Source organism: Myotis daubentonii, chromosome 11 (assembly GCF_963259705.1).
Source record: "Myotis daubentonii chromosome 11, mMyoDau2.1, whole genome shotgun sequence".
Taxonomy (NCBI): domain Eukaryota; kingdom Metazoa; phylum Chordata; class Mammalia; order Chiroptera; family Vespertilionidae; genus Myotis; species Myotis daubentonii.
In genome coordinates, this window is record NC_081850.1 from 55,466,991 (window position 1) to 55,486,809 (window position 19,819).

Sequence of the window (19,819 nt, forward strand, 5' to 3'; positions counted from 1 at the left end):
AGGCCTTTCCCACTTCCCCCTATAAAAACAACAACCTCCTCCCCCTCCTCCTCTTCCTCCCCCTCCCCCTCCCCTTTCTCCCCCTCCTCCTCCCCCTCCTTCTCCTCCCCCTCCTCCCCCTCCCCCTCCTCCTCCTCCTCCTCTTCCTCCTCTCCTCCTCCTCACTCTTTATTCCACTTAAACTGCTTTATTTTTCTTCGGAGCACTTACTGCTGACATATATTCATTTGTTGTCTGTCTTCCCCTCAAAAGACTGAGTACCACAAAGGCAAGAGCTGTGCCTTACACGGAATAGGGGCTCCATAAATGCTCTGAATGAATCATAATAGCAGAGATGAATGAATGAATGAATGAATGAACAGATATTTCTGAGCACCTGCTTTGTTTCAGGCCCTGCAGGAACCTCAGAGCTGGACCCAAAATGGTTCTTGCCATCCAGGCATGTACGAGAGGCTGGGAAGGATCCATGCATCAAAAACACCCCCAGGCAAAAAAATAAATAAATAAAGACCCCAGGCAGGAAAGGGGGTGGGCTCTGGAGAGGAAGGACAGAGGGGTGGAGTCCAGTGGCTGCAGGGACGGTGGGACTTGACCAGGCGGAGGAAGAGGAGGAGTTGGCCCTTCCGGCTGGGACCCCAGAGCAGGCAGAATCCCAGGAGTGACTGATGGCAGGAGCAGGGCAGTGTGGCTTTAAGGGGCAGCGCAGGTCTCAGTGAAGTCAGAGGTCAGTTGGGTGCAAGCCCAGGAGTCCTCGACCACCCAGCCAAAGGCCTCTGTGTGGGAGACATGATTCTTGGTGGCAGTCTTCCCTGCTGTCTCTGGGTTAAAGGGCACCAAGGGAGTAAGGGACACAGACTCGGTCACACGGTGACTTACTGTCCTTCAAGCGAGCCTCCAGTGGCGTCTGTACCAGGCTCTGCATGGCTTCCACGAGGCCCTTGAAGAAGGTCTTGATGGGCGCGAAGGATTGGGGCACAGGGTGGCACAGCTCCCCCAAGCGCATCTGCTGCTTCAGCTCCCGCTCGGTGGCCGTGAACTCCTGCAGGAACACAGGGGGTTCAGGGCGGCTCCAAGGCTGCACCAGGAACAAACCCTGGCCACCAAGTGCAGGCCCCACCCCACCCTGCCCTGGCACCATTGGCCAGCCAGGGCCCCGCCCCCAGGAATGACCGCACAGCAGACCCCACACAGCAGGCCCCACACAGCAGACTGTCATTCCTCGGTTCAAAACACTCCCCTGGTCCCCATCTCTATACGGGACAAAGTTAAGTTCCATGGCCAGGTATGTAAAGCTCTTCATCAACAAACCCTGGCCTCCCGATCCAGCTGCATCTCCCAGCTCCCCTGCACCTGCACCTCTGCTCACCTCCGGCCAGGCTGAGCGCAGGTGGCTCTCCAGCCCGCCAAGCTCTCACACGCGCGTGGTTCCTTTCTGCCTGGAATGCCCCCTCTGCTTCATCCTTCTATATGCACCCAGTGAGCTCCTCCTGGTCCTCCCACACCCTGCTCCACTGTCACCTCCTCCTAGAAGTCTTCCCTGATCCCCTGTGCAGAACTGGACCTTTCTCGGCCACTGGAGCTGTGTTGTAAATCCTGTTTCTGAGCATGTCTCTCCGCCCATGAGCTGGGGCCTGGGCAGAAGAGGTTGCTCAGTGAACATTTGATGAATAAATGAACAAGCAAATGGAAGGAATGATGAATGGTGGAAATCAGTAGCTTTGGCACCAGAGAATTAAAAAAAGAGAGAGAGAGAGAGAGAGATGGCAAAGCCTTGAAACTCTACCTGTGATGGAGGAATAATAACATTCTTTTCCATGGAGCAGCCCTTTGAATCAGCTGTCCCTAAGGGGTACCATTCTTTTATTTTTATTTATTTATTTTTAAAATATATGTTTATTGATTTCAGAGAGGAAGGGAGAGGGAGAGATAGAGATAGAAACATCAATGATGAGAGAGAATCATTGATCAGCTGCCTCCTGCACGCCCCACACTGGGGCTCAAGCCTACCACCCGGGCATGTGCCCTGACCTGGAATCGAACCGTGACCTCCTAGGTCATAGGATGATGCTCAACTACTGAGTCATGCCAGCTGGGCAGGGGTACCATTATTCTAAAAGAAACAAACCAATGTACCCTCCTGTGCATCAAAATACAGTAACCATTGTGCATGGGACAGCACCTCACCCAGAATTTTTTGTTAGGCTAATTTTTTATTTTGAATTTATTGGGGCGACATTGGTTAGTAAAATATGTAGGTTTCAGATATACAAGCCTACAATACATCAACTGTATACTGTATTGTGTGTTCACCACCCCAAGTCAAGTCTCCTTCCATCACCATTTATCCCCCTTTGCCCTTTCCTCCCTCCCCCCAGCTCCCTTCCCCTCTGGTAGTCACCATGCTGTTGTCTGTGTCTATGTAGGTTTGCTCATTTTTTGTTAACTAACAATGAGACACAGGCTGAGTTGACCAAGGCCACATAAAGGCACACGAGTGGAAATATCCACCAGGGCCTGGCTTGACTGGTTTTGCATTGACAAATTTATTTGTGCTAATTTTCCCAGCCAGAACCCATGCAAACCTGTGGTTAGACTAGGTGCCACCTTTATACCTACCCTGCCTCGTCCCAGAAGCCTTTAAAGCAACTTTCAAAGGTTATCTAATACGGCAAGAGTTCCCTTTACAGGGGGAGAAGTGAAGCAAAGAGGAAACCAGGATAAGAACGTAAGCTGGAAAACAGAGTGAGGTGAGGCATAAAACATATGCCATGAAGTCACAGCCCAGCTACTTGAAACATATTTAGCTCTGAGCTTCCCAGAAGCCATAGCAAAGAAGGAAACAGGAAGACGTACGTGAGTGGAAAGCAATCCAAATGCACAGGTGACTGCCCAGGAGTATCGACAGAAGAGAGGAGTTTCTCCCCTGGTTCCTCGAAGGCAGGAACACCACCTCAACACATGCTTTCACTAAGGGTGGCATGAACATCATAGAGGCTATTTCTTAGACATTCTCTCTCTCCGTTATGGTAATAACCTCCAGGGAGCCCAGTGGCCGAGGAGTACCATTCTTCTCTCCCCCTTGAGCAAACTGCGACCCAGCTCTTGAGGTCTCCTCAGTAACTGACAGGACCTTGCCTCTCCCGGAGGGGTGTCTCAATGAAGACTGTATAGGTAGAGGTCTGGGCAATGATGCTCTGCAGCTTTAGAGTCAGAGAAACCTGGGTTCCGGTCCCAGCTCTGCCACCTACCCGCTGGGTGACCTCAAATGAGTCACTTCAGCTCCCTGAGCCTCAGTTTCCCATTTGTAAAGTGGGGTGAGACTATCCACTTTGCAGAGTTCTAGTAAATATTAAAGCTAAGATCCATGATGGTGGCTGTAAATGTTATTTCATTAGTCCAAGATATACATTATGTTCCTAACTACGTCTATTTCCTGACCACTTGTGTAGGGGCAAGAAAGTCTAGTTGCTAACAAGGCAATTCTCTGTGTATTAACTCAGTGTGTAAATACTGTGCTCAATGCCATAGTAACCACGAAGAAATGTGGGTGGCGGCTGGCAGGTGGCAGCTGGCAGGTGGCAGCTGTGAAGCAGAAACCCAGCATTACCTGCAACAGCTGGACAGGGTCGGGCTCCTGGCTGATACTGCAGACCCTGTCGGAGAGACTGTTCAAGACGTCAATTTGGTCCTCACACGACTTGATTTGCTCCCTGTATGCCTGGAGGGTAAGCTGGGTATTCTTATCGATGAATTTCTTGGCCAGGACTTCCTCTTCATCAAGTAGCAATCTGAGTTCAGTGAATTTCCCTGTCAGCCAGATTTTACTTGACTCTGCATGAGCCTAAAAAGAAAACCCGTTGCAGATGATGTGAGTGCCAACTAGGAAATCTAGGATAATCAACATGAAAAAACTATTACGACATCTAAAAGCAAGGTTCAGTCAGGGACAAGATCAACTTACAAGAACTCAAGCTTTCCTAAGGACCCGCCATAACCAATTGGAACATGCAGGGAGAAATAAAGGTCCTTTTTAAATAATGGATAATATAGCAATGTATCTAGAAATAAAACTGAAAGAAAAAAAAAGCTGTAAAGACCTAGATAAAGAAAAGTATAAAATTGTACTGAAAGACATAAAATAATCTGAATGGGTGGAAGGAAAAAACATATCCTTGGTTGTGGAAGATTCATTACTATAAAGGTGCTATTTGGCTCAGCCAAGGTGACTTAGTGGTTGAACAACGACCTATGAACCAGGAGGTCACAGTTTGATTCCTGGTCAGGGCCATGCCCAGGTTGTAGGCTTGATGATCCCCGTAGGGGGCGTGCAGGAGACAGTGGATCAATGATTCTCTCTCATCATTAATGTTTCTATCTCTCTCCTCTCCCTTCCTCTCTGAAATCAATTAAAAAAATATTTTTAAAAAAGATGCTATTTATCTCCAACTTAGTCTATAAATTGGGCACACTCCAAATAAGTCTTAACATGCAGATTAAACAAATATTAAATTGTCATGGGGGAGCCCTGGCCAGTGTGGTTCAGTTGGTTGAGCATCATCCTGTGTACCAAAAAGTCGCTGGTTCGATATCTGGTCAGGGCACATGCCTGGCTTGTGGGCTCGATCCTCAGTGGGGGAGAATAAGCACAAGAAAAGTAAAAAATTGCTTTAAAAACATCAATGAAGGATGAGTTGCCTTATTAAATATCAAACAAACTAACGCTACAGGATTTAAAACCATACAGCTTATGCATAGACAAAATGGTCAGGAACACAGAATAAAGAGTTATAAAGCTATAAAAGAGTTACACACACACACACACACACACACAATAATGGTGGCATTTCAAATTATTGAAAGAAAAGAGTGAACTATTCAATAAATGGTATTGGTACAATATGCAATTAACCATGTATTTGACAAAAAATTTAAGTTAGACTCTTATCCTATATATAAAAATAAATTCAGACAGAACCCTGCCTATGAAGTAGTCTTGCCAACAGATGTGAACCTGAATCAGATCAAGCCTCTAGATCTAAATAAAAGATTCAGCATAAAGGAGAGAGGAGTGTGTGAGCCACCAACTTAAGAAATACATCAAGCAAGTGCATTTTGAAACTTTATTTCTAATTCAAGCAAATAAAATGTGACACTTCTAAGACAACTGGAAATGTGACCACTGAGTGGATATTTGATGACATTAAGGAACTATTGTTAATTTTCATTGGTGTGATGAAACTATGGTTAGGTACTTTTAAAAAATGAGTCCTGCCCTGGCCAGTGTTGCTCAATGATTAAAGTGTCAGCCCGCACACTGAAGGGTCTCCCACACACGCCCTGACTGGGGACAGGGATCAAACCCACAACCCAGGCATTTGCCCTTGACTGGGAATCAAATCCAAGACCCTTCGGTGTGCAGGGCATGCTCTAACCATTGAACAACACCTGCCAGGGCTACAAAATAATCCGCCCCCCCCCAATAATATTAATGGCAATACACATTGTTATAACTAAAAATGTCCCCAAGAAAACTCAGGTGCAAGCATATGAGGCTGATTATGCAATATGGTTAAAAAATTTAAAAAGAGGGAGAGGTAGAATTCTGGCAATGAAACAGGAAGTGCTGTCTGGTTTAGGCTGCATTGGTTCAAAGTGAAACCGGATCCCAGATTGAACTGGACTGAGGTCAGGACGCAGCTGGATGGGGCTGGGCCAGGGCCAGGGCCTGACGGTCTAGCTGAGGAGATCTAGGGACTGTGGGGGAGAAGGAACTTGAGCAGCGACAAAGCCCTGGCCTGGGAGGTGGAGGATTTTACACATGGAATGGAAAGAACCGTTCTGCTGAAAACAGTATGACTTTGGACAATCCAGTTATGACCGCCTCTCAGGGGCGTCCCACCAGGGAAGGAAGTGTGCTGGCCAGCCCTGCCCAGGCCACATTATTTATGACATCCGTGCACTCTGATATGTGGCAGCGGCTGGCAAGAAGGGGCAGAGGAATGGCCACGCCCAGTGGGGTGGTGGAGAGCAATGGCGTGGGCAGGGTCAACAGCAAGGCCAAGCCCTCAGCTTCCTAGTCTCAATCTGGCAAAGGCTGGTTCATATCCCCTACCCCATGCCGTGGTCCAGTCCTTACAGCTCGGGTGGGTCACAGGGAAAGGTATAAAGCCAGGAACTGAAGATGCTTACACACTCCCCAGGGAGCCTGTCTAGGCTCTGTTTACTGCCCGCCCGCCCCCCCCCCACCCCCCACCCCCCACCCCCACCTGCTCAGGAGGCGGCAGGGCTGACTCCCGCAGGCCAGGATCCCCCTCAGGCTGGGTTTGGTTTGGTCAATGGGAGGAGGAACTAGAGGGAGGTCAGAGGGTGAGGGGAACAGCCAGGGTATCCTGCCTCCCTGCGTCCCCTCCACCCTCTGTTCCCACAGGTTCCGGCTCCTGCCTAGGTGGCCCTGGACTCTGCTAATACCACCCCCTCCCTTTGGCCCTGCAGCCCAGGGTGAAGGTGCTTCCTGCTGGGGCCAATTGCCTCACCACGCCCTGGTTGGCTTCCCTGCCCCTTCCGTGCCTGTCACCATTCCCTGCATTCATCTCCTCTGGGTGAAACCCCAACGTGGCTCCTGTCTTCCTGGGTGGACCGTGATAAACACAGCCATGGCCCCAGGTCCACCTCTACCTTCCTATGTGACCAATGACAAGTTATTTCCTCTGCCTGGGTGGCCCCATCTCCAAGGCTTTCCAGCCTGACACTGTGCACATTCTAAATCCCTGCCTAGATCTGGATTCAACAGACATTAACTAAATGTAAATATACATGCATTTTCTTCATTTATGAAAGTATCAAAAGCTCCTTGTAGAATATTCGGCAGATTCAGGAAAAAAAAACACCCAACCCCTGCATACTGTCATCTTATCCCAGTTTGAATAAAAAGTCAGGGTGGCAGGCAGGTGTTGAATTTTCCCCACACCTGCATGTATGAGCCCCCGAGGAGCCATGATGGGGACAAACAGCCTAATAACACGGGTGTCAGAGAAAATCATTTCTTAGGTGTGGGCTGGGGACTAATGACCAAGTCCGCCTGGATTGTTCTATGAAAGGGAGTGGGTGGTTAGGCTTGCTCATTGGCTTCTGAACAGCAGACTTTGGACATTGTCTGATCTTTATTGATTTTAACTTATTTACAAGACTGTTTTATGGGTTAATTTTCAGGTGAATGGCCTTTGCCTGGCAACTGCCCTGTGTAAACGAGTTCAGAGAAACACGCTTGCCCCAGACCCCGCTGCCACAGGCCGCCGACTACAGCTGGGCAGAACGTACAGTAATCCTCACAAATGTTGTGCCTGTTGAACTAGAGGCATCACTTCTGGACATGGGTCCCCAAGGAAGTAAATCAAGGTGCCAGAAATGTTAGCTACAATGCTATTTTACATTAGTGAAAAGCTGGAAATCACCTAAATGTTCAACATTAGGAAAACGGCTTAATGAGTTAACTCCCCCGCTCCCCGCAAACAAACAAACAAACAACACAAAAAAAAACCCCACAATCCAACAGACAACAAAAAGGGAAATCCTCAGGTGCCCCAAGCAGAGGGAACTTGATGTCGGAGCCGGGGGCAGAAGAGGAGCTGAGCGGCCCCCGGGAGGGATGGGCGTACAGGTGTCTGTGACACCCCACACTGGGGCCTGCTCAGTCAGGGGGTGCGCAGGGCCCTTGGCCCGATTCCAGGCGGAAGCGAGGAGGGGGTCTCCTGCATCAAGCCAGGGTCACAGAGAGCTGTTCCATCCATGAACCAGGCACCAGAAAAACTCGCCCACTGGCCTGGGGAAGCGGCAAGGAATCTTGTCACCCATCCAAGGTCTTGGGGGAAAAGAGAGCCACTAGCAAAACAAACGAATAAACCCAATAACAGGCTTGGAGTCTGGATGTGCGGACCCTCAAAACTAAAACACTCACATGACAACCGGTCTGGAACTGCTGAAACTCCGAGCCCGCCTCAGACGCTCACGCTACAGTGCTCTGCAGGGGCTGCTCACACCCAGGCATGTGGGGCACCGTGGAAAACGCCCACTGAAGGCCAGGGGATGACACAAACTCCAAGTCACACAGGGAAACGAGCCGCCATGCCTCCCTCCACCCTGGATACTATACCGAAGAGTATTCGTGTACAGAAAACAAAGCCTCGAAGATGGCGGCATAGGTAAACACCGGAGAATGCTGCCTCGAACAACCACTTCACAAACACAACTAAAAGACGGAACGGACGTCGCCCAGAACCACAGGAAGACTGGCTGAGGGGAAATTCTTCAACTAGAAGGAAAGAGAACAGCATACGAGACTCAGAGGAGGCGCAGTGCGGAAAATACAAAGGTGCAGAGGTACGCGTGCGGAGCGGGCTGGTAGCTGAGGGTGTGGTTGTCGTTTTCAATCGGCAGGGAGTCTCAGATTCTGAGCTCCAGTTCTGGGCAAGTCTCTAGGGACCCAGACTCAAACGGGAGAAGCGGCACTGTCTGGCATCGGTCAGAACGCGAGGGCAGCTTTCTCTCCGAGGTTTGCAGCGGTTGCTGGGACTCTGAGAGGCAGAGCCTCTGGGGACAGGACTGAGAGCAGCCATAACTGCTCCCTCCACCTGCTCTGTTGATCCTGTGCGACCCGCCCCGCCCAAGCCCTGCGCAGAGCCATTTGCCAGATAGCCTCAGGCAAAGGCTAGATTAGCACCTCCCTAGAGGACAGAAGTTTTCCCACTGCAGACACAGCTGATTCTCACAGCCAGTTGGCCTGGAGGTCAAATCCCCCTAGTATTAACTACAACAATCAAGGCTTAACTACAACAAGACTGCACACAAAGACCACTAGGGGGTGCACCAAGAAAGCATAAAAAATGCGGATACAAAGAAACAGGACAAAACTGTCAATGGAAGATATTGAGTTCAGAACCACACTTTTAAGGTCTCTCAAGAACTGTCTAGAAACCGCTGATAAAGTTATTGAGATCCTCAAGAAATCTAATGAGTCCCTCGATGTTATGATAAAGAACCAACTAGAAATTAAGCATACATGGACTGAAATAACGAATATTATACAGACTCCCAACAGCAGACCAGAGGAGCGCAAGAATCAAGGCAAAGATTTGAAATGCAAAGAAGCAAAAAACACCCAACCAGAAAAGCAAAATGAAAAAAGAATCCGAAAATACGAAGATAGTGTAAGGAGCCTCTGGGATAGCTTCAAGCGTACCAACATCAGAATTATAGGGGTGCCAGAAGATGAGAGAGACCAAGATATTGAAAACCTATTTGAAGAAATAATGACAGAAAACTTCCTCTACCTGGTGAAAGAAATAGACTTACAAGTCCAGGAAGCTCAGAGAACCCCAAACAAAAGAAATCCACAACAAGAGGACCACACCAAGACACATCATAATTAAAATGCCAAGAGCAAAAGACAAAGAGAGAATCTTAAAAGCAGCAAGAGAAAGAAACTCAGTTACCTACAAGGGAATACCCATACGACTGTCAGCTGATTTCTCAACAGAAACTTTACAGGCCAGAAGGGAGTGGCAAGAAATATTCAAAGTAATGAATGCCAAGAACCTACAACCAAGATTACTTTATCCAGCAAAGCTATCATTCAGAATTGAAGGTCAGATAAAGAGCTTCACAGATAAGGGAAAGCTAAAGGAGTTCATCACCACCAAACCAGTATTATATGAAATGCTGAAAGGTATCTGTTAAGAAGAGGAAGAAGAAGAAAAAGGTAAAGATCTAAGAATCAAGTGAATAAATAATCTGATGAACAGAATGAACTGGTGATTATAATAGAATCAGGGACATAGAAAGGGAATGGACTCACTATTCTTGGTGGGGAAAGGGGTGTGGGAGATGCAGGAAGAGACTGGACGAAAATTGTGCACCTAGGGATGAGGACAGTGGGGGGGGGGTAAGGGCAGAGGGTGGGGTGGGAACTGGGTGGAGGGGAGCTATGGGGGGAAAAAAGAGGAACAAATGTAATAATCTGAACAATAAAGATTTACAAAAATAAAAAACACACACACACAAAAAAAGAAAACAAAGCCTCAAAATGTGAACTGGTGGTTGGCCTGGAGTGGCAGAATTATCGCCGAATTTTTAAAAATCTGCTGTTGACCGGGAACTGAAATATAAATGCCCACAGGAGATAGCCTGGTAACATAGTAAGGAGAGTGGGCAGGCAGGGGCCGGGGAACTGGCAACGCATGTCCTTCTCATGAGCATGTCCATTGCTCAGCTCCACGTGGGCATGTAGGCCTAGCGGGGCACAGCCTCCTACTTTTCTACGTCTAACTCTTTATACAAATACCTCTCAGCTTTAAAAGGCTGACCGCTAATTTTTCTGAGAGTCACTTAGGTGTAAGTCCAATAACACATGTTCAGGGGTTGTATGCTGAAAACTATAAAATACTGATGAAAGAAAACAAAGACCTAAATTAATGAAGAGATATGCCATGGTCACGAATCCTCAAATGCTGTAATGATAGAGACAGAGAATAAACTAGTGACTGCTAGGAGTTAGGGATTGCTGGGGGCCGGGTGGGGGTGGCTATACGGGTGTAGCAGTAGGTAGATCTTGGTAGTGATGGAACGGTTCTGTATTTTGGTTACAGCAGCAGTTACTCAAATCCACACAGGTGATAAGTTGACATAGAACACATATACACACACTGTCAATGTTCTGGTTTTGAAATTGTACTACAGTTAGGTAAGCCATAACCCTTGGGGCAAACTAGGTGAAAGGCACGCAACACTTACTATCTTGGCAACTTCCTGTGAATCTATAATTATTTCAAAATAAAGGTTTGAAAATTGGGGAGAAGGTTAAAAGAAAGAAAACCATTCCTTACTCTAAGCTGAAACCTGCCTCCTTAGTCCACATGGATCCTAATTCTCAGGGCCTCACGCTGTATCTGCTCGGAGACTTGCAGACAGGGGACCTGTGCCCCATCCTGGTCTAGCTAAACAGCCCAAAGCACCGCCCCGCCCCGCCCTGCCCCCATCCCATCAGGTGCGCCAACTTTGTTTCCAAATCCTCTTGAACTGATTTATCCGCCTGAGATTGGAGTCCTACCCTTGAAGATGTGAGGGACACTATTAACAATTACGCCAGGGCCATGGCTATAAACCACAACTCTACTCAGCAAACTGAGTCCTGTAGTCAGTCATCTTTCAGATAATGGATGCTGGGCAGACAGGGAGCCAATTCCGTGGCCTGGCTTGGCCTCGGCATTTCCACACCTTAGATTAAGCAGAACCCTGCTCCCTTAGGCTCTCCATGTGGATCCTAATCTTGTCTTGGGGGCCCCACACTGTATCTGCTCAGAGATTTGCAGACAGGGACCCCACCCCCAACCCACTCCCCGGCTGTGGGCTACTGCCACAGTCAGAGCCAGTCAGTGAGGGGCTCATTGAGCTCTCAGCAAAGCAGGCCCTGGGAGGGCACCCCCACCCCAGCCCTCACTCCCAGGAGGGGGCGCTGAAGCTGGCCGAGTTCACATAAAAGGCCCCTAGAGACAGAACAACTTTTTCAGTCAAAATGGCAGCTCATGATCCCATCAGCCCCGACTTCCCACTTAAAACACAAAAGAACCCATTTAAACAAACACCATTAGGAAAGGAGAAGCCTAAAGAAAGGAAATATTTGTGGAATATATTTATACCTTACTTTCCCTTTCACCATGGCAGTGAAACTTAAAGAGCTACCTGTGTGTTCTTTAAGCTGCATTTTGCTTTGTTTAAGGTGTCTAGGGGATGGAGGACTAGTCCCTTCCGGAGAATGGCCTTGGCGATGGCGAGAGAAAGGCGACTCCCCCATTCTGTGAGGTATTATGGGGCAAGGCTGGGGTGTGGGGCAGAGGCAGACTCACCACAAAGCTAACGGAACAGTAGCCTCAGGCCCCTCCCTAGCAAGAGCCCCGTCATGGTCTTACACCTAATATTGTTTTCTTTTGCTTAAAAAGGGCCCCCTAAAGCAGTGATTTTCAACCTTTTTCATCTCATGGCACACATAAACTAATTACTAAAATCCCATGGCCCAACCAAAAATATACTTTTCTGCCGATCTGAAAAAAAAAAAAAAAATAGGTATAATTTTCATTCATTCACACCGGATGGCTATTGTTGTGTTGGCTGTTGTCAGTTTTTCATTTGATCATCTAAGGGAAAAGCGGTCCATGCCTTTGACTAAATAGTCAGGTGTTGCATGGTTTAAAAATTCTTGTGGCACACCAGTTGAAAATCGCTGCCCTACATTAGAGAAGCCCAGGCCCCACCAGACCTGATCTCCTTTGAGGTTGGTTTTAATTTTTCCTTGGCTGCATATTGGCTGCACCTTGTGTCCGAGGAGAAACGTGGACATCTCAACTAGAAGGAGGAAGAAAGGCCCACTTGCCTTGAGCTTCTCGGCAGCGTCTTCTATCTGGTTTCTGTTGCCAACTTGCTGCTGCTTCTTGGTGGCCAGCTGCCTTAAATATTGTTGGGTGAGTTTCTGTATGCGAAGGAATTAGGGGAAAAGTCTTAATACTGTCACTTTCAAGATAACAAGGCTCTGCAGGAGTCATCTCTCACCCCTGCCTTGTGTTTCCGCTGAAGTTATCTGAGACTCGGGAAGGTGAGATGACTTCCCCAAAGTCAAGGAGCAAGTTAGAGGATGAGCTGTAATGAGGGCCCCTCTGGTCCTCAGGGATTCTTCAAACCATGATGCCCTCCCCTCCCTCTTTCCAGGACCAGCCTGCTTGTGACCTGATCTTCCAGCCCCTCAAATAGGCCTTAAGACATGTAGCGTGAGGACAGGGGAAGAGAATTCTCGTACAGAATGAATATTAACTGAGCACCTAACACCTGCTGGGCCTTGTTCCGGGAGCTGCCCTTGTGGAACGTGCATTCCAGGGGGGTCTGTGGCCCTCTGGCCTGGATTGGGGTTCAGAAGATCTGCGTGTGTGAGAGATCTGTGGGGTTCATGCTCCCCTCCTCTCCCTCCCACCTGAAATGGCTCCCTTCCCTACCTCTGCTTTTTGCAATAGCCACTTTTCCAAAGGCCTGCTCTGTGACCTCCCCGCCAGTGGGACTTCACCCCATCCCAGCCGTCTTCTGCTGGCCTTATCCTCCACTGTGGGGTCACCCGGTAGCTTCCCGAGGGCAGGCCTGCTCCATTCCTGGCTCCCCTATAGAGACCAGAGGGTGACCTAGAAGTGTTGGCCGAATCAAACAGAATTACTAGGAGCTGCCAACTTCAACTGGAGCCACCCAATAAGTTATGAACATAAGCCCCAGAGTCAGCCGGGTCCTCCTGGTCTGAGTCCTGTGAGGTGACCTGGGCAAGTGAGTTCATTCCTCTAAACCTTGGTTTCCTCAGCTGTAAATATGGGGAGGACCTCATAGCGTTGCTGTGGAGAATACGTGCTCAATTAAGTGTTTAGTGTAGTGCTTGGCAGACAGTAAGTGTTTGATAGAGGAAGCTGGCCTTATTTTAATAGCCAACAAGCACTTGCTACTAGTATGTGCACAGTTTGATTCTAGGTGGGGTGTGGGATGGGGACACAATAGTAACCCAAGTTCCGGGAGCACACCCTTATCCCTCTGTGATTTCCAGGCCTTCAAGTCCAGCTCCTGTCCATCACCCAAGGGTAACTTGGCCTCCTGATGCCTGTGCCCTCCAGTCAGAGGCTATTTCTCCTATCTTGGTACTTGGTGAAGCCCTCCTCATCCTTCAAGGCCAGTTCCAATGGCACCTCCTCCAGAAAATCTCCATGGGCTTCTTGCCTCTGGTTCACACTGTCTTCTATCTGGCTCCCCACTGACCATTAGGATTCCTGGTTACAAAACTTACCACACTGTATTGTCCCTGTTCTCCCACCCTGCCAGTCCGGGAACTCCTCCAGGTCTGGGAAGAATTGACCTATTCCTTGACTCATGGCACAAGGTATGTGCTGAATGGATGTTTGATGAATGAATGAATGAATGAATGAATGAAGGAAGGGATGGATGACAGATAAATAGGTGAGTGAGTGGTGTGTGGATACAAAATGAGTACCCATAGGTAGGAGGGCAGACTTAACCTACGAGACCCACAGCCATATCTCTGGACAGCACCCTTAGCAACTGGAAGACAGTCTTTTGAGGAGCTATTATCATCACAGCCATTTTATATAAGAAAAGGAGGCCCTTAGGGGCACAGGCAGGCCTTGAACCCAGGACCCCACTTGCTGGACTGGCCCTCACAGGGCCCATTCTCACCTCAGAGCTCAAGGAAGCCTCCTTTCTTCTCTTCCCAAAGCAGTCTACATTTCCCCTACCTGGCCCTCCCTTTCCCTCCAACCGTGACTTAAAACTTTAGACGGCAGGGACAAATTCTGTCTTACCTGTTTCCCAGCCTGGAAAAGCAGGTGCTTAATTGTTATTTGTGGAACAAATCAAGAAAAGGAAAGTGTAGGCAGATGCTGTTGCCTCCCTCACACGGCCCCAGGGTGAGGCCACTGACTTTTAATACCCTTAATCTCCTCCCTGTCTACCCCCTAGTGAGGGTCCACTCTCACCTTGGAGCTCCAAGGTTGTTAACCATGTGGTAGTGTTAAGTCACGCCACACAAGGGAAAGGGCCTTCATTGTGGGGCTGGCAGACTTCCTGGAGGTGTTAGCGGGAGAATCATGTGCTAGAGATGGGTGGGCCGCCTAACCCGGAGAAGTGGAGGGATTTGACCAGAGCCACCGAACAAGGAAGGGGCCACAGGCTGGAGCAAGAGCCCAGAGCCCCTGCCACTATTAGGATTAAACAAGGGGGAGGCTCCCAGGTGAGAATGGACCCCATGGGGGCAGTCCACCACGTGGAGTCCTGAGTTCAAGAGCTGCTTCTGCCTCCAGAGCTTTCCTTTCCTTATCGATACAATGGCCGTCCTCGCTCCCACCAGTGATGCCTGTGGAAGTGGAGCGGGAGTGGAGAGGGAAGGGCGGGGCAGGGTAGGTAGAGGATGCCCCTAGCGCAGGCAGGCAGTCCAAGCCCCTCTCTGTGGGCGCCAGGAGACAAAACGAGAGACCTTTATGTAGCTTTCCAGGCTGCCAGGCTGTTTTCCCATAGAAAGGGATTTTAATCTAGTTTAAAGGCAGATTTTCTTCTGGCCCCAGAGCAGTGTGGCGGGTCCGCCATGGTGGACGAGGTCAAGGGTACCTGCGAAACAGCCAACGCTCCCGTGTCCTCACTCTCAAACCCACCTGCTCAGCAGGTAGACTGGTGGCCGTGGCTCGCATTCGTTCTCATTATGAACAATACCTAGGTCGGCCGCCGGGCTGCCTTGGGGTTTCTGGGTCCTAACGGGAACTGGGGAACTGGCGGTTGGACCCCGGGCTCGCCCCGCGCCCCCCGCTCCCGCCCCGCGCGCCGCAGCGTCCCCACCTGCACGTGCGCCGCCTCTTCCCGAGCCAGGCCCACCGGGTGGCCGCGGTGCGCGCCCAGCACCGGGCAGAGCGCGCACACGCAGCGCCGGCAGCGGCGACAGAAGAGCTCGGCCACGCGGTCGCCATGCTCTGGGCAGCGCCAGCCGCACGTGTCCTCCGACTCGGCGGGGCCCGGCCCCCCAGGTGTTCGGCTTAGGGACCCCGCGCCCGCCATTCACTCCCACTGTTCGGCGTCGCCGGGGCAGGAGGAGCGCTGGTGGGGAATCGAAACCGGACGGCGGGGCGGGGCGGGGCCCTGGCTCTGGCCGGCCCCGCGCTGGGATGGAAGATGGCAGCGGGCCACGGCCGGGGGCGGGGTGGGGGACGTGGCTGCCTCCTCACCCTCCTGACCCGCAGGGTGCTCGCCCGCCCCACCTGCCCCCACGGTCCTTGAAGGCTCAGGCCTGGTCTAGCGGCTTTGTGCGTGGCCTAGAGGTGGTGGCCGCAGCAGAAATGGGGGTCCGCTCCTGCACCCCTTAAAAACAAAACAACCGGCTCTTTTCCCAGCAAAATGGATTTAGTGGGGCAGAGCAGAGGAATTGCAATTCAGGACAAGCAGGCTATTGCAAAAACCATAGGCAAGTCCGACCAGGAGGGCACTGGGAGGGGTCGTTCTGAAGGGAAGTCCATGAAAGGAAAAGTGGAAGTTCAGGGCGCTGACAGCTTCTCATTGGCTGAGTTGCTGGGCAACAAGGAAATCTTCCTCCGCGGGAGTAGCCAGGGAGGACCCACTCGCATTGACAATTCTTCCCGGTGGGGTGTGTATTGACTTAGAGGGTAGTGCCTGAGGGCTCCCCCTTCTGGCCTCCCGACTCTAAATGAGGGTTCCCTTTATTTTCACACTCCTATTGGGCTAACTGGAAGGAGGTGGGCTCCCCCACCCTTTAGTGAGGCTAGTCTAGCCCTGTGGATGGGACCAAGTTAGCTGTGGCCTTCCGGGGCATTTACCTACACTTTTCACTTTCCCTTGATTCTCTCTCGCCATTTCCCCAGGAGAAATAACCATTCCCACAATTTTAAGAAACACCCTTGAAACTCCAATTGCCCCCAGGTTAAAGTCCCAGCCTCAACGGTTAATAATGCAGATTTCCCCCCCAGTAGATTGGAGTTACATATATGTTGATATATATGCAATTTGATATGTATGCTATTTTGTTGTATTGACAACAAGCTTCAAAACTTCATATGTCAAATTTTCTGAAGGTGTTACCATCATAGATATTTTTACGCTTAAAAATGTCGAATTTCATGCCAAAAAAGAGCATTTGCGGGAAGTTTTAATTCATTACCTTATTTTGAAGAAAAGTGCTGCTGAAAGTTATCGTATACTTCCGGAAGCTTATGGTGAACATGCTCCATCTCAAGATACTTGTGAACGCTGGTTTAAATGCTTTAAAAATGGTGATTTCGATGTGAAAGACTAAGAACGTCCAGGTCAACCGAAAAAGTTTGAAGACCAACAATTACAAGCATTATTGGATGAAGATGCATGTAAAACTCAAAAACAACTTGCAGAAAGATTAAACGTTGCTCAGCAAACAATTTGCGATCATTTACAAGCAATGGGAAAGATTTTAAAGGAAGGAAATGGGTGCCACATCAACTGAACGAAAGACAAATGGAAAACCGAAAAGTCATCAGTAAAATGTTGCTTCAATAGCACTAAAGGAAGTCTTTTTTGCATCGAATTGTGACTGGCGATGAAAAGTGGATTTATTTTGAGAATCCCATACGCACAAAATCGTGGGTTGATCCAGGTCGACCATCAACATCGACTGCAAGGCCAAATGGCTTAGGAAAGAAGACAATGCTCTACATTTGGTGGGATCAGGAAAGTGTGGTGTATTGTGCGCTTCTAAAACCAGGTGAAACCGTTAATACTGATCGCTACCAACAACAAATAATCAATTTTTAACCCATACCGGTTAAAAATGCGAATACTGGTTAAAAATGCAGATTGACTATTTACCGGTTAGTAATGCGGATTTTGTAATCAAAGAAAACATAATTTCAAGAGAAACATCAAAAGTGCTTTATTCAGCCCTAACCGGTTTGGCTCAGTGGATAGAGCATCAGCCTGTGGACTCAAGGGTCCCAGGTTCGATTCCGGTCAAGGGTCTGTACCTTGGTTGCAGGCACATCCCCAGTAGGGAGTGTGCAGGAGGCAGCTGATCGATGTTTCTCTCTCATCGATGTTTCTAACTCTCTATCCCTCTCCTTTCCTCTCTGTAAAAAATCAATAAAAAAAATATATAAAAAAGTGCTTTATTCAAAGTAATGTCCATTGCTAGCTACACATTTCCCACATCTTTCAGGTAATTTGTGGATACCATTCCAATAGAACTTTTCTTGTTTTGAGGCAGACCATTCAGAGACCCAATTTTCCACTTCTTCGTATGTTTTGAAGTGCTGCTCAGAAAGTGCGTGTGCCATCGACTGGAACAAGTGGTAATCTGAAGGAGCAAAGTCTGGTGAATATAACGGGTGGGTTAATACTTCCCAGGCAAGATCTTTTAATGTGTCTTTAACTGGTTTTGAAGTGTGTGACGGTGCATCATCATGAATAAAATTACTTTGCCGTGTCTTCTGGCCCATTCTGGTGGTTTTACAATCAAAATGTGGTTCAAATTGACTATTTGTTGTTGGTAGCGATCAGTATTAACGGTTTCACCTGGTTTTAGAAGCTCACAATACACCACACCTTCCTGATCCCACCAAACGTAGAGCATTGTCTTCTTTCCTAAGCCATTTGGCCTTGCAGTCGATGTTGATGGTCGACCTGGATCAACCCACGATTTTGTGCGTTTGGGATTCTCAAAATAAATCCACTTTTCATCGCCAGTCACAATTCGATGCAAAAAAGACTTCCTTTAGTGCTGTTGAAGCAACATTTTACTGATGACTTTTCGGTTTTCCATTTGTCTTTCGTTCAGTTGATGTGGCACCCATTTCCTTCCTTTAAAACAGGGGTCCTCAAACTTTTTAAACAGGGGGCCAGTTCACTGTCCCTCAGACCGTTGGAGGGCCGGACTATGGTTTAAAAAAAAAACTATGAACAAATTCCTATGCACACTGCACATATCTTATTTTGAAGTAAAAAAACAAAACGGGAACAAATACAGTATTTGTATTTGCATGTGGCCCTCGGGCCGTAGTTTGAGGACCCCTGCTTTAAAATCTTTCCCATTGCTTGTAAATGATCGCAAATTGTTTGCTGAGCAATGTTTAGTCTTCCTGCAAGTTGTTTCTGAGTTTGACACGCATCTTCATCCAATAATGCTTGTAATTGTTGGTCTTCAAACTTTTTCGGTTGACCTGGACGTTCTTAGTCTTTCACATCGAAATCACCATTTTTAAAGCATTTAAACCAGCGTTCACAAGTATCTTGAGATGGAGCATGTTCACCATAAGCTTCCGGAAGTATACGATAACTTTCAGCAGCACTTTTCTTCAAAATAAGGTAATGAATTAAAACTTCCCGCAAATGCTCTTTTTTGGCATGAAATTCGACATTTTTAAGCGTAAAAATATCTATGATGGTAACACCTTCAGAAAATTTGACATATGAAGTTTTGAAGCTTGTTGTCAATACAACAAAATAGCATACATATCAAATCGCATATATATCAACATATGTGTAACTCCATCTATTGAAAAAAATCCGCATTATTAGCCGGTACACCTAGTAAATGGGTACAGCCATTATGGAAAATAGTGTGGAGGTTCCTCCAAAAATTAAAAATAGAACTACCGTATGACCCAGCAATCCCACTTCTAGTCAGTATGTTGAAGAGATAGTAGCACTCCCGTGTTCATTACAGCAGTATTCACCATGCCAAGATATAGAGACCGCTGAAGTGTCCCTCAATGGGATGAATGGATAAAGAAGATGTGGCATAAGCACATACAGTGAAACGTTACTCAGATCTAAGAGCAGAAGTCCTGCCACTTACACCATGGATGAACCTGGAAGTCATTATAACAAGTGAAGTAAGCCAGACAGAGGAAGACCTAGATGGTATCACCTATATGGGGAATCTAAAAAAAAAATTGTTGATTGTGATGATCATTTCACAGTGTGTGCATATATTAAACCATCACATAGTGAAACTTAAAAAAACCACGTGCAACCTAAATACGTACAGTTTTTATCAATCATACCTCAATAAAGCCAGGGGAGGGCGGTGCGGGCAGCTCTCATCTATAAGGCCTTTGGCTTTTTTGTTGTTGTTGTTAATCCTCAACCAAGGATATTTTCCCCATTGATTTTTAGAGAGAGTGGAAGGGAGGCAGGGAGAGGGAGAAAGAGAAAAATCATGTAAGAGAGATATATTGATTGGTTGCCTCCCTCACGTGGCCCC

The 19,819-nt window shown here is 48.2% G+C and overlaps 1 protein-coding gene across 4 annotated transcripts in view; it reads right to left on the bottom strand.

The window, feature by feature from the left end:
- Positions 1–15,710, bottom strand: part of TRIM14 (tripartite motif containing 14) — a 34,077-nt gene extending 18,367 nt beyond the window's left edge. For 2 of the 4 annotated variants that reach the window (XM_059657447.1, XM_059657446.1), the window contains exons 1-4: positions 15,418–15,710; positions 12,308–12,517; positions 3,608–3,841; positions 877–1,039 (exon numbers count right to left, since the gene is read on the bottom strand). In XM_059657447.1, coding sequence (XP_059513430.1) covers positions 877–1,039; positions 3,608–3,841; positions 12,308–12,517; positions 15,418–15,633 — 823 coding nt within the window. In that variant the 5' untranslated portion in view covers positions 15,634–15,710. Of the gene's footprint in view, positions 1–876; positions 1,040–3,607; positions 3,842–12,307; positions 12,518–15,236; positions 15,353–15,417 lie in introns of those variants that run through there. The other 2 variants (XM_059657448.1, XM_059657449.1) reach the window with 2 other exon arrangements.
- Between the last annotated feature and the right edge of the window lie 4,109 nt (positions 15,711–19,819).